The sequence below is a fragment of the Dama dama genome, chromosome 21 (genome assembly GCF_033118175.1).
Source record: "Dama dama isolate Ldn47 chromosome 21, ASM3311817v1, whole genome shotgun sequence".
Taxonomy (NCBI): domain Eukaryota; kingdom Metazoa; phylum Chordata; class Mammalia; order Artiodactyla; family Cervidae; genus Dama; species Dama dama.
The window spans coordinates 50,554,463-50,567,740 of NC_083701.1; the positions used below are offsets into that span (position 1 = coordinate 50,554,463).

A 13,278-nucleotide genomic window follows, 5' to 3' on the forward strand; every position below is an offset into this window, starting at 1 on the left:
CAATTACGCACTATGAAGCAAGTTTAAAAAAAAAAAAGACGAAGGAAATGGAACCCTCCTTGTTTATAATCCCTGAGATCAAAACCTAATTCTTCTTCAGGTCCTTAATCCCCTTCTGAGCACCTGTCATTTCTAAGATGAAAGAACACCAAGATTCTGTAACATTTTTATTCAAAAGACTTTTATCTGAATACAGTCTGAAATATTTCTGACTCTTTTATATCTTAAAGCATACTAGGTATCTTGAATTTGTCCATTCTACTTAAAGCAACACAGAAATGAGTCAGTACTCCAGCATGAATTATTTATAACAGACTTTCTTCAGGCCTTAGAAAAATGAAACAGGATAAATGAATTTTGTCTACTTTACCATTTATGCTTTGCTTTCGTTGTTTAAAGTGGGGAGAGGTGAAGAAAAATAAAGTGGGGAGGGGGATTAGAGGCAGTAATCTGTATTTCACTGGATGGAAATTACCTTTTTATGCCAGGAACCTGAGTGATTATACAGATTAGCCATATTTTCTGAGATTTTGTCACCACCGTCTGTGAGTCAAGAGTTGTAAAATGACCTGAGGGATGGGAATCGAGTGACGGTTTTGTTAACAATGTAGATTTCTGGTTTTTCCGTTATAATTACTAGGAGAGTGTTCTGGGAATCTGCGTTTTATTAAGTTTTTAATCTAAACTCATCTCTAGATGTCTGGGCTTCCTTGGTGGCTCAGATGTAAATAATCTGCCTGCCAGTGCAGGAGGCATGGTTCAATCCCTGAGTCAGGAAGATCCCCTGGAGGAGGCAATGGCAACCCACTCCAGTTTTTTCTCACCTGGGAAATCCCATGAACAGAGGAGCCTGGCAGACTGACATGACTTAGGGACTAAACAACAACAACAAAATGACACCTGTAGATGTCTAGAAAGGTTTGAAAGTCTTCAAAAGCAGTAACTACCGCATGAAACCAAAAGGTCTTTTCCTCACTAACTATAAGTTACAGAGACAAAGAACTACTAGACTTTCTCATACAGAAGTATTGGACCTAATTTCATGTGCACAGGGAGGCTAAATAAGCCAAAATATTGCAGTTTGGAACAAAGAAAGGTTTATTGCTTGGTCCAAGCAAGGAGAATGGTTAGCTCATGCTCAAAAGACCTCAGCTCCCTGGTGGTTTTCAGAGAAGAGTTTTTTGTTGTTGTTTTTTTGTTCTATTTTTAATTAATTAATTAATTTTTGACTGAGCTGAGTTTTGTTGCTTTATGTGGGTTTCCTCTAGTTGTGGCAAACGGGGGATACTGTTTGTTGTGGTGCAAGGGCTTCTTCTCATTGTTTTGGCTTCTCTTGTTGTAGAGCAGGCTCTAGGCACATGTGGTTGTGGCACATGGGTTTAGTTGCTCTGCATGAAGCATGTGGAATCTTCTAGGACCAGGGATTGAACCCATGGCCCCTGCATTGGCAGGCAGATTCTTATCCATTGTGCCACCAGAAAAGTCCCAGAGAAGAGTTTCTAGATACAGAATTTGAAGTGAGGGATATAGGGTCAGTGACTTTCTTGTGATTGGTTGGTGGTAAGGTAACAGAATGATATTTCAGGAATCTTGTGTTCAGCCTGAAGTTACTGTCTTCCTCCTATGAAGGGCCTTAGTTCTTGTAGAGGAACTCTAAAAGATATACTGTTTCTGCATCCCCTCACTTCCCTGAACAATAAATTTTAAATCTGCCCTTTGGAACTCAGGGAAGGTCTAGGAGGCTGAAGCTTTTTTTTTGTTTTTTGTTTTTTTTTTTTCTAAAAATAAGAAGTGGGATACATGTACCTGTTCTGCTTGTTTTCAGTATTTCTCACTTTCTTTCTCTGGTCTTTCTGTCTTCCCTCCCATCTTCTGTCTTCCCCCATCTTCTATTCATTTCTTTTTTCTTTTTAATAGAACTCACCTCTGACAAAATCTCCTTCAAGAACTCTTTTCTAATGCCCTTGAGATTTTACCTGTCTCTTCCCCACATTTCTAGCCTATCTAGATCAAACATGCACTTATTCTACATGTTAGCTATGAATGTCTTCCTTGTATAAACTGTGTGTTTCCTGAAGGGAAATATAATGTCACATAAATTTTAAAAACTTGCATCACCTAGCATAGTATCTTATATATAGCAAAAGCTAAATAAATGTTTGTCAGAATTAATAAATACAGAAATAATAAATAAATTAATATCACAGAAGCACTTAAAATTGTGTGGTTAGAATCTCAGAGTTACATTAAAATTGAGTTACTTTGAGTTGAGTATTTTATCCCCCTAACCATTCATTTCTGTGTTCACTAAACCTATTTTAAGGAGAATAGATATGCTTAAATAAATGTCTCTCTTAGAAAATTAATCAAATACATCTATCATGGAAGTAGTTTACTAATTTGGAATTGGAATTTTACCTCTTTGCTACCTAGATCAGTGTTTCTCATCAAGTCATATGTTTGATGATATTTTTTCTTACCTACAAAACTGATATGAGAAAGAAACCAGCATGTTTATGCTACCTGATTATTAGAAGGGATTTCCCAGGTGGCCCTAGTGGTAAAGGACCCACCTGTCAAGACAGGAGACGTAAGAGACATAGGTTCCATCCCTGGATCAGGAAGATCCTCTAGAGAAGGGCATGGCAACTCACTCCAGTATTCTTGCCTGGAGAATCCCTTGGATAGAGTAGCCTGGCAGGCTACAGTCCATAGGGTGCAAAGAGCTGGCCAACTGAAGCAACTCAGCATGCATGCATGGTTATTAAAATAAGTAAGTTATGTATGTGAAAACATATGCTAAAGAGGAAAGCATTATGACCAGCTTAGTTGGTATAGCAGAAATGGCTAGCTGTTTACCTTTAAGCTGTTACCCCATTCATTATACAGAGTTGTAGGTAGGAAATAGCTACCCAGCTGAGGGACTTCATGTCACAGCCTTCTTTGCAGCTAAGTGTGCTCAACTGAGTAAGCAGAAGTAATATAAATAACTTCCAAGCTATGATCCATAAAAAGCATAAGCAGAGTGGCCCTCAATGCTCTGTTTCCTGTCAACTGAAATGGAAATGGCCTCCATAGCAATCTAGGAAATTGCATACTGAAAATGACTGAGGCTTTGTCATCCTGGGTCTTGAGAGACTAGGAGGAAAGCTATTCTTCTGACAGGTACACTTCATTGTATTGGTACATGAATATGCCAAGGAAAAATTTCACCAGAGTTAAACAGGCAAGGAAGATTTTATTCAAGATGGTTGCAGTAGGGAGGATAGATTGAACTCAAATGCACTGAGGGAAGGCTGTTAAGGGCTGAGATCAGCTAGTTGAAAATTAATGGAGAAAATTGAGTGAGGGGGTCCAGAGTCTTGAAGAAGCCTGTTTAAAGTTTAGTCAAACTGAAAGCCATTTTGGTCAAATGAGAAATAAACTATTCTGTTAACTTACTAAAATTTAGATATTTATTTATTTTATCAGCTAAAGTCATCCAATTCACCCACAATTAGGAGAGAGGAAAACCCAAATAGAAATAGTCCATCCTAGCCTCGCTCCACTGTAGTGTTATAATGCATAACAATACCTACTTATATTTTTTTATTAAATTAAAATGTTTTTCCAAAGGTTACATCTTAAATCTGTTTTATTTTCTTTTGTAAGGTTTCACCTTAATCTTCTGCTTACATTGAAGCTTTAACATCAACCTATGTTGAAAGTGACGTGTATAACTGAGAACTCCAGATTCTATGTTCTCTTGTTTCTTATTGTATTTCACAGTCCTTTTTGCCTCAGTAGTGAATCTTATTATCGTTCCATGTAAAACTCCTTTTTGTTTTGTGTTTCCTATTTTAGCAAATGGAATTATCTTCTATAATGTAGTTCATGACAGGGGCCCAGTAACCAATTTATCTTAGCCCAACTCTTTTATCTTGCTCAATCATTGCATGTAATCAGTAGATGCTTTAGAATCTGCCTCCTAAATATCTCTCATATTCAACCCTTTCTAGTTACCACCACAAATCAGAATCTGATTATACCTTCCTAGGTAATTATAATAGTTTCCTATTTGATCTCACCAACTCCAGGTGCACTGTTCCTAATCCATTATACCTGTAGCTTCCATTTAAATGAAAATTGTGTTTTTTTTATCTATACATATATATGTAGCCTTTAAAATTTTTTCAGTTGACTATTTTCATTTTCCTTAATGTAACTTATCAGGTCCTTTTCTACTCTTTTTCCTTCATCTCTCATCACTTCTTGGTTCCCTAAAAAAGTACATTATGCTAATTCAGCCTTCTACTCTTAAGCACGTGCTGTTTCTTCCATTTACAGTATCTTTTGTCTGTCTCTTGGTGAACTCTGACTTATCCTTGAAGACTCAAGTTAAATGGAGTCTCTTCTATGAAGCCTTAATTCATGCCCTCCTCCAGACCCCTTGCCCATGGGTATATCTTTCTTATATAACTTCAGTTCAGTCACTCCGTTGTGTCTGACTCTTTGGGACTCAATGAGCTGCAGCTCACCAGTCCTCCCTGTCCAACACCAACTCCTGGAGGCCACCCAAACTCATGTCCATTGAGTCAGTGATGCCATCCAATCATCTCATCCTCTGTCGTCCCCTTCTCCTCTTGCCCTCAATCTTTCCCAGCATCAGGGACTTTTCAAATGAGTCAGCTTTTCACATAAGGTGATCAAAGTGTTGGAGTTTCAGCTTCAGCATCAGTCCTTCCAATGAACACCCAGGACTGATCTCCTTTAGGATGGACTGGTTGGATCTCCTTGCAGGCCAAGGGACTCTCAAGAGTCTTCTCCAACACAACAGTTCAAAAGCATCAATTCTTCGGCACTCAGCTTTCTTTATAGTCCAACTCTCACATCCATACACTGACTACTGGAAAAACCATAGCCTTGTATAGACGGACCTTTGTTGGCAAAGGAATGTCTCTGTTTTTTAATATGCTGTCTAGACTGGTCATAACTTTCCTTCCAAGAAGTAAAGCATCTTTTAATTTCATGGCTGCCATCACCATCTGCAGTGATTTTGGAGCCCAAAAAAATAAAGTTTCTCACTGTTTCCCCATCTATTTGCCATGAAGTGATGGGACCAGATGCCATGATCTTAGTTTTCTGAATGTTGAGTTTTAAGCCAACTTTTTCACTCTCCTCTTTCACTTTCATCAAGAAGCTCTTTAGTTCCTCTTCACTTTCTGCCTTAAAGGTGGTGTCATCTGCATATCTGAGGTTATTGATATTTCTCCCAGCAATCTTGATTCCAGCTTGTGCTTCCTCCAGCCCAGTGTTTCTCATGATGTACTGTGCATATAAATTAAATATGCAGGGTGACAATATACACCCTTGATGTACTCCTTTACCTATTTGAAACCAGTCTGTTGTTCCATGTCCGGTTCTAACTGTTGCTTCCTGACCTGCATACAGGTTTCTCAAGAGGCAGGTCAGGTGGTCTGGTATTCCCATCTCTTTCAGAATTTTCCACAGTTTATTGTAATCCACACAGTCAAGGCTTTGGCATAGTCAATAAAGCAGAAATAGATGTTTTTCTGGAACTCTCTTGCTTTTTTGATGATCCAACGAATGTTGGCAATTTGATCTCTGGTTCCTCTGCCTGTTTTAAAACCAGCTTGAACATCTGGAGGTTCACAGTTCACATATTGGTAAAGTCTGGCTTGGAGGATTTTGAGCATTGCTTTACTAACGTTTATATAACTTATAACCTTATTATTTTTTATGTTTACATTTCTGTATTTTGCACATGTGAAATGTGAGGAAAGGAATGAGAATATCTTAATTACATTTGTAAAGAAGTTTCTAGAGTCAGCTTGCCTCTATTCAAATCCTTGCTAGCTGATGTACAAATTATATAAAATTTCTACACATCAATGTTCTGATCTATAATGGTACATATGTGGTTGGATTGTTTTAAATATTACGTAAATAATAAATACATAGGGCTTCTTACATATTGCCATATTTCTAGGAAACTGATAACTTAGAGGTATTCCAAATATCACAGGGGCACGTATCTGACACACAAGTGTTTGCTGAGTGATGGAAATACAAATGAGTAAATGATGAATGAATAAATATAACTTGAAAATAATTCCCTGTATCTTGATCTACTTTCTGTTTACTATATATTCCAAGTTTCCTTTGTTCTGTCAAAGATACTGTCTTTTCCAGAAGTTTTTTAAAGACTATAGTACCATTATACTTTGAGGTACACAAACTTTTGGTGTTAACTATGTAAGCATTTCTTAAAATTCAATAGCTGCATATTTATTTTCAGGCATTATGGAAATAAGTTGTATGTTAATTAGGGGAATAATCACTTTGTAGCAAGGTCACTATTTGGGAAAATTACTTTCAGTAAACAGTCACAACATATTTATGCTACTCCTTTGCTTTAATACTCTTTCCGAACAACTCTGCCTCTCTAACATGTTGTAATGAGGAACCAACCAAAATGCTTCTGGGTTTCTACTTTTTAATAGTTAATGGCCCATTACTCAATTGCTAATTTTATGACTAATTACCTCTTTAATTATGATTATACTGAAGTGTACAAATACTTTCCTAGAGCAGTATAAGTTGATGATATATTAGGTATTACCATTAGAAATCCCATACTTCAGGGATCTTCTCTCACCAAAATGCTTTCCTCTGTCTTTTAAAATATGGCAATTTAAGTGACTGTTATGCACATAATTTCATTTTTGAAATGCATAATAGCCCTACAGGAAATTTAATTATAAGTCATCATTAAGTAAATAATCCTCATGAAAATACTATCCTGTGAAAACTTTTAAACAAACAAAATCAAATTTTAATAAGGAAGAAAATTTAGTTTTATGTGAAAGTCCTTACTCATGCAAATAACAAATTTTGACAACTTCATATAAAAAATATTTTTCACAAATGGACATTTTATAATAATGCTTGATCCTTAAGCCAATTTATTACATATATCCTATTTTGTTTGGGTTATGCCAATTACTTTAGAATGAAAAAGTGTAAAAACAGTGCCTGGAACAATAGGTTTTTGAAATTCTATATGGTAAAACTGAAAGAAACAAGTAAACAACAAAGACAAAAATATAAACACATGAGATAGAGTTACAAATGAAATATTTAAAGAAAATAAAAATATAAAATGTTAAGTCATTGGGAAGAGTCTCTAATTTGTTGAAGCTGATATAGTGTACATTTGACTTTCCAAATAATTTTTAATAATTCAAATATTTTTGCTGCATTTTATCCCCTCTTTGTGTTCTTCCTAAAGATATAAAGCAGGCTAATGTATCAGGGCTTCTGAGTGCAGCGGGAGAAGTTCAGAGTACAGGCTAGAGTTTAAGGCAGTAGCTAGATCATTCATGGCCTGTTGGTAAGCACAGCAAGAGACCATTTAAGGATGTTTGTGGTTTAGAAAATAACTCTGACCATAGTGTGGAGGATAGTTAGTGTAGATGAGAAGACCAATCAAGTTAAGAGGGTTTACTCCAGATATGAAATTATGGTTAATTTAAACTAAATCTGGCAGCTGTAGACATTGAGAAAAAAAGAATGAGCTTGAGGATGAGTTGGATATGGGAGTAAATAGTAAGGAAAATGGGCTTCCTTGATGGCTGAAACAACAAAGAATCTACCTGCAATGAAGGAGACCGAGGTTCGACTCTAACAGATGACTACTTCTAAATTTCTGGGCTTTTCAAATCCATGGATGGTGATTTCATGTAATGATATTGAAAATAATGGGAGAGAGCTGGTTTTGAGGTCCTGCTTTGTAAAGCTGACTTGAAAATACTTTTGAGACTGTGAAGTCTTGTGAACTTTGACAAGTTCTCTCAACTTGGTTTATTTCTCTTCAAAATGAGGTGTTTACAGTAAAATACCTTATCAGTGCCTACTGGAATTAAAATGCTATCATTGCAGTTTCAATTGTGTATGAGTTTAGAAGAAAGCAGAAGATTAAATTATTGAAATGATGAGCTGAGTTGAATCTGATGTTAAAGGAAAAAGAGATCAAAGTACCTGTCTAGAAAAGCAAATGGTATGATAAAACTGTACTTTGAAGGGCATTATTCTGACAGCTGGGCTGGAGTAAGAGAGAAATTAGCAGATGGGAGATCAGGGAAGAAACTGAATCAATGAAGGTCTAAAATTGTAATAGGGACTCTGATAAAAGGAAGATCAAAGTTTTAGACAGTGTGTAACATGAATTAACAGTATTTGATACATAAATCAGAAAATGAAAGAAAGAAATTAAAACTAACATTTTTTTTCCAAGATTTGAAAATGGGGAAAATGGTGGAGACACAAGAACATATTTAAGGGATATAATTGGGAGACTTGAGTTCATCTGACATGCTGAGTGTGTAACTAAACCTTATTTCAAAAAGTAAAGTTTTTTTTTTTTTTTTTTAGGGAAAATAATCATTCAATAATAGAATGAGTAGATGTTTTACTTTCAAAACGATTTAAAATAGCATTTGGTATATACATACACGCACGCAGGCTAATTTGCTTTAGTTGTGTCTGACTCTGTGTGACCCTATGGACAGCAGCCCACTAGGCTCCTCCGTCCACTGGATTCTCTAGGCAAGAATACTGGAGTGGGTTGCCATTTTCTTCTCCAGTATATATACATGGATTAATTTTAAAAAACATAATTAATACTAAAAATATCTTCTGCAGCTTACTCTCTAGCATTCTATTTTTACCTATTCTCTGATTTTATTTTTCAGCTCCATGTGGTGGCCATTTTTCAGCTCCCAGTGGATTGATTCTTTCACCAGGATGGCCAGGATACTATAAAGACTCTCTGAATTGTGAATGGGTAATTGAAGCTGAACCAGGACACTCTATCAAAATTACATTTGAAAGGTTTCTAAAAATACTTTTCTACTTTAAAAAACAGATTATCTAAAAGAATAGTTGACATTCTCTACTTACCAAATTAATGATTAATTTTATTGCACTAGTCAGTTGTGTTTTGAGTGTTTCAAAATGTTTTCCCCTTTTAGCCTTCAGTTTGTTCTGAAGTTAATTTTCTATTTGCTTAATGCTCTATCAATACTAATGAGATATATAAGATGAATATTTTTTATTCATATATATATGTATCTATATGTATATATATATATATATATATACACACTAGTGAGATATGAATCTATAACTTTTAACTTAATATGAAGTTGCCCTATATTTTGAAGCGCCTGGGAATTATGTTCTGCTAGATTGTCAAAGGTAAAGATGCTGTAAATACATTTGAATTGCTACCATATTGCAGCCTGAGGCATCTGCTTACATACATTACCCATATACCCACACTTACAGGGCCTTCAGAAAAATGGTTGTGTCAAATTCATGTGAATTAATGATTTGTCAGTAAAGTGTCCACTCCCACCCAGGGTAATTAATATTACTGATCAAATAATCTATATCCTATAAGATTATAATATTGTCTATTAAAATTTTTAAAGAATGAATCTTCATGTCTGTGATTGGATCACTATTCCCAAATCCAAATAGAAATATTTATATAATTTTTCAATTACATTGTTGACCCCTTTCATCTTCCAACCTTTTCTTTACCAAAAAAAAAAAGGAAAGAGAAGGAACCCCTGTAAGCATTATAGTAAATGTATATATTTGTCAGAATTGTGCTCTGACGATTGAATTTTACAAATATAACATGATCTTTCCCTAATTAAAGAGTACCTTCGTTGAATTAATCTATTCAGGCTAGTGTAAAAATTTGAGAGGAAAACATTCTATTTTGAAAGATGTATAATACTAAACATTTCATATGAGGTCACTATCCCTTATTATGACCTACACAATTTTACTATAACTGGATTAATTTCCTCGGGCTGCCATAACAAAGTATAACAGATTAAATGGCTTAAATAACAGAAATGTCTTTCCTCTTAGTTCTAAAGGCTAGAAGTCTGAGATCAAGGTGTCAACAGGGTTGTCCTCTAAGGCTTTAGTCTTTAGCTAATAGATGCCTGTCTCTACCTTCCTGTGTCTCCATGTGGTCTTCCATCTGTGTGTATATGTTTCTTAATCTTTTCTTCTTATAAGGACAGAAGTCATTATTTTAGTTAGTCTAGTCACTCAGTCATGTCTGACTCTTTGTGGCCACATGGACTGTAGCCTGGCAGGCTTCTATGTCCATGGAATTCTCCAGGCAAGACTACTGGAGTGGGTCTCCAGGGGATCTTCCCCACCCAGGGATCAAACCCCCTGTTTTCGGCATTAAAGGCAGATTCTTTACCATCTGAGCCACCAGGAAAGGCCCTCCCATATAATCTCATTTTACCTTAATTACCTAATTAAAGGACCTTTCTCCAAAAACAGTCACAGTCAGAGGTATTAAGGGATTAGGATTTCAACATTTAAGTTTTAGGGGTCAGAATTCAGCCCATAATAATGACCTACATTTTAAAAAGTGGTTTCATTTAGAATAATATGCAGAGTTTTTGTTGTGATATTAAAACCATGTCATTTGTTCAGTAGCTGACATAGCTTGCTGCCATAATAATTTTAAAAAAGCTTGAAAAACATCTTATTTATTCAGATTCAAATCTCTGTCAAATAACAGTGCCCCATGAATGTGTGATCCAAATTAACCAACCTTATTTATTACGCAAAATTTTACTTGGTTTGGAGTATATCATATAACATAATATTATTGATCATGTCATTAAATGATTTTTAAAAAATATTTATGTCAATATGACAGAGATTTACAATGTATTTTTAATTTGTTAAATTTGGAGCATCACACCCGAAAGATTAGCATAGTTGGCACTCTGTCATAATTGATCTCAGACTTTTAAAACTTGCATATGGTATAGGTTTAAACACATTATTTTAGTATTTCCTAATTATTTTATTATTATTATTATTTTATTAGTATTTCCTAAGTATTTTGGACTTAACATTATTTTGTATCAGGAGTTATGATGCTAAGATGATTGAAACATCTTATATTTTCATAATTCATAATATTTTTCACCCATATATTAATAATTCTCACTAATCATCATCCTTCAATATCTAATGAAAAGTTGAGCCCCATCTCAGATACAAAGGGAAGTCTAGGTCCTGTTTACATCCTCAGAGCTTTCCTGGAGATGCTTTTGTTCACTTATGACTCTGAATCCCTGCTCTCAGAGTCATCTCACTTGTGAGGTACAGAAGCTGCTGTCCTCTCAACTCCTTACTCTGCTCTTTATTTGGATCACTTGCCTTCATCCTCACAATAAAAAGAAAGAAAACTTTAGTACAAGGGATAACCAAAGAGGATTATTGGACAATCCAGAATAATTTAATATTAAATAAGCTTTCACTGTTCTAAAATTTTCCTGGTAAATTTCATCATGGGAATGATTGCATCTCTCTTTCTAGTTTCCTCCCCTTAGCCCAGACCCTTCTCCATGTCAATCTAGTATTTTCCCCATCAGGATCTTCACCCCTCATTTCCCTCACTCCCAAGTTGCTCCCTCCACTTTATAGCAGGATAAATCTCAAAATATCTGTTACTGAAGCAGAGCAATTTAATAAGTGTTTGTTTCTCTGAGTTCCCAACTTGGCAATGGATGGGATGAAGGGGATGAATTTTTGCCTTTCCTTCTAAACATGCAGAGTAAGATTTTTGCCACTAAATCAAAGATCAGTGTTCTTATAAGAAGAATTCACCCCTTCTCCACATCCCATCAGATGACTCAAATTGTAGCCAACTTTTAAATTAAAATAAAATAAATATATACATAAATATTCAATTTAGAAGAATTACATAAGCATAAAATAATATCGTAAGAAAATTAAGTGTTTTTAACAAAGAGTGCATTATTATATGAAAAAGCATTCCCCAGTTTGCTAATAATAGTCACTAAACTCCACTAAAGTAACCCCTGATATCTTTCAGGGCTTCCCATGTGTCTCAGTGGTAAAGAATCTGCCTGCCATTGCAGGAGACATGGGTTCAACCACTGATTGGGAAGATCCCCTGAGGAGGAGATGGCAACCCACTCCAGTATCCTTGCCTGGAAAATCCCATGGACAAAGGAGCCTGGCAGGCTATGGTCCAAAGGGTTGCAAAGAGTCAGACGTGACTTAGTCACTGTGCACACATGCGTGATATCCTTCAGCCTTATGTAGGCTATCTAGCACTGCCTATCTGAAAAGCAGTTAGATTGCAAAACAATGGTTGTAATTCAGAGCACCACGCACATAACTTATAATTTTGAACTTTTATTTGAAAGGACTATTTTCTCTGTCCAGAGTTCTTAATATGTCTGTCTTATCTCTTCAAACCTATTGCATAGGCTTCTTTGCTATCTTGTTTAGATACCTTCAGAATTCTCGAAAGTGATCTAATACACACCTACAGGCTAAGTTCTAAGTCAGGCCAGCCCAAATTTACCTTCCTTTGGAAAGAAAAAAATCTTTCCAGTCATTTTTATAAGATGCAATGCTAGAAACACCTAATTTGATTTCAATAAATATAGTTTACTTAGTTATTGCCACTTTCTTATTCTCTTACCTTTTTCCTGAGACACAGTTTTTTAAGTTAGACTAGAAGCAAGAGAATCAAATTAAAAAGTGATTTTCAAAAAAAAAGAAAAAGTGATTTTCACTGCTAGGGTTTGTGCACAGCAACAAAAAAACAGTTCTGTACATTGAACAAGAACAAGCAGCCTAGGGTGAGAAATGATTTCCAGAATCCAAATATTTTTTTTACTTCTCCCATGAGTATCACTGAACAGGACTTGTCAATTATGCCTCTTTTCTTAATCCCTCAACTACCCACTCAAGTAAGTTACAACCCCCCCCACCAGCTCCTTCACCTCCTAGATAGCAATCTTTTTTTTTTTTAAATTCCGTGTTAATTATCCCAAACACTGGAAGAATCAAGAGTTAGACCACTTTGTGTATTTATTGATGATGTTTTCACAATTTTAGAATAGACAAGGAGCAGCTGTATCAGTATATTTCTTTTGAATCAAACTTTATGTAACTAAAATAAATAAAGTCCCACATTATTTTAAGTGTTGTGAACAAAAATGTTTGGGGGTTTGAAACTTCTATCGGCCCTTCACACATATACATGTGCGCACCCACGCACGCGTGCGCGCGCACACACACACACACACACACACACACACATACATACACACACACACCCACCCCCATTGGGTTCTTGAGTTTGAGCTGTTTGAAGGGAAAATTATTTTTAAAACTTCCATTTCTTTGGTT

General features: G+C 35.6%; 1 protein-coding gene across 3 annotated transcripts in view; it reads left to right on the forward strand.

Annotated features, from left to right (window-relative positions):
- Window positions 1-13,278, forward strand: part of CSMD3 (CUB and Sushi multiple domains 3) — a 1,326,016-nt gene that overhangs the window by 852,128 nt on the left and 460,610 nt on the right. For all 3 annotated transcript variants that reach the window (XM_061122845.1, XM_061122846.1, XM_061122847.1), the window contains one exon: window positions 8,754-8,892. In XM_061122845.1, coding sequence (XP_060978828.1) covers window positions 8,754-8,892 — 139 coding nt within the window. The remainder of the gene's footprint in view (window positions 1-8,753; window positions 8,893-13,278) is intronic.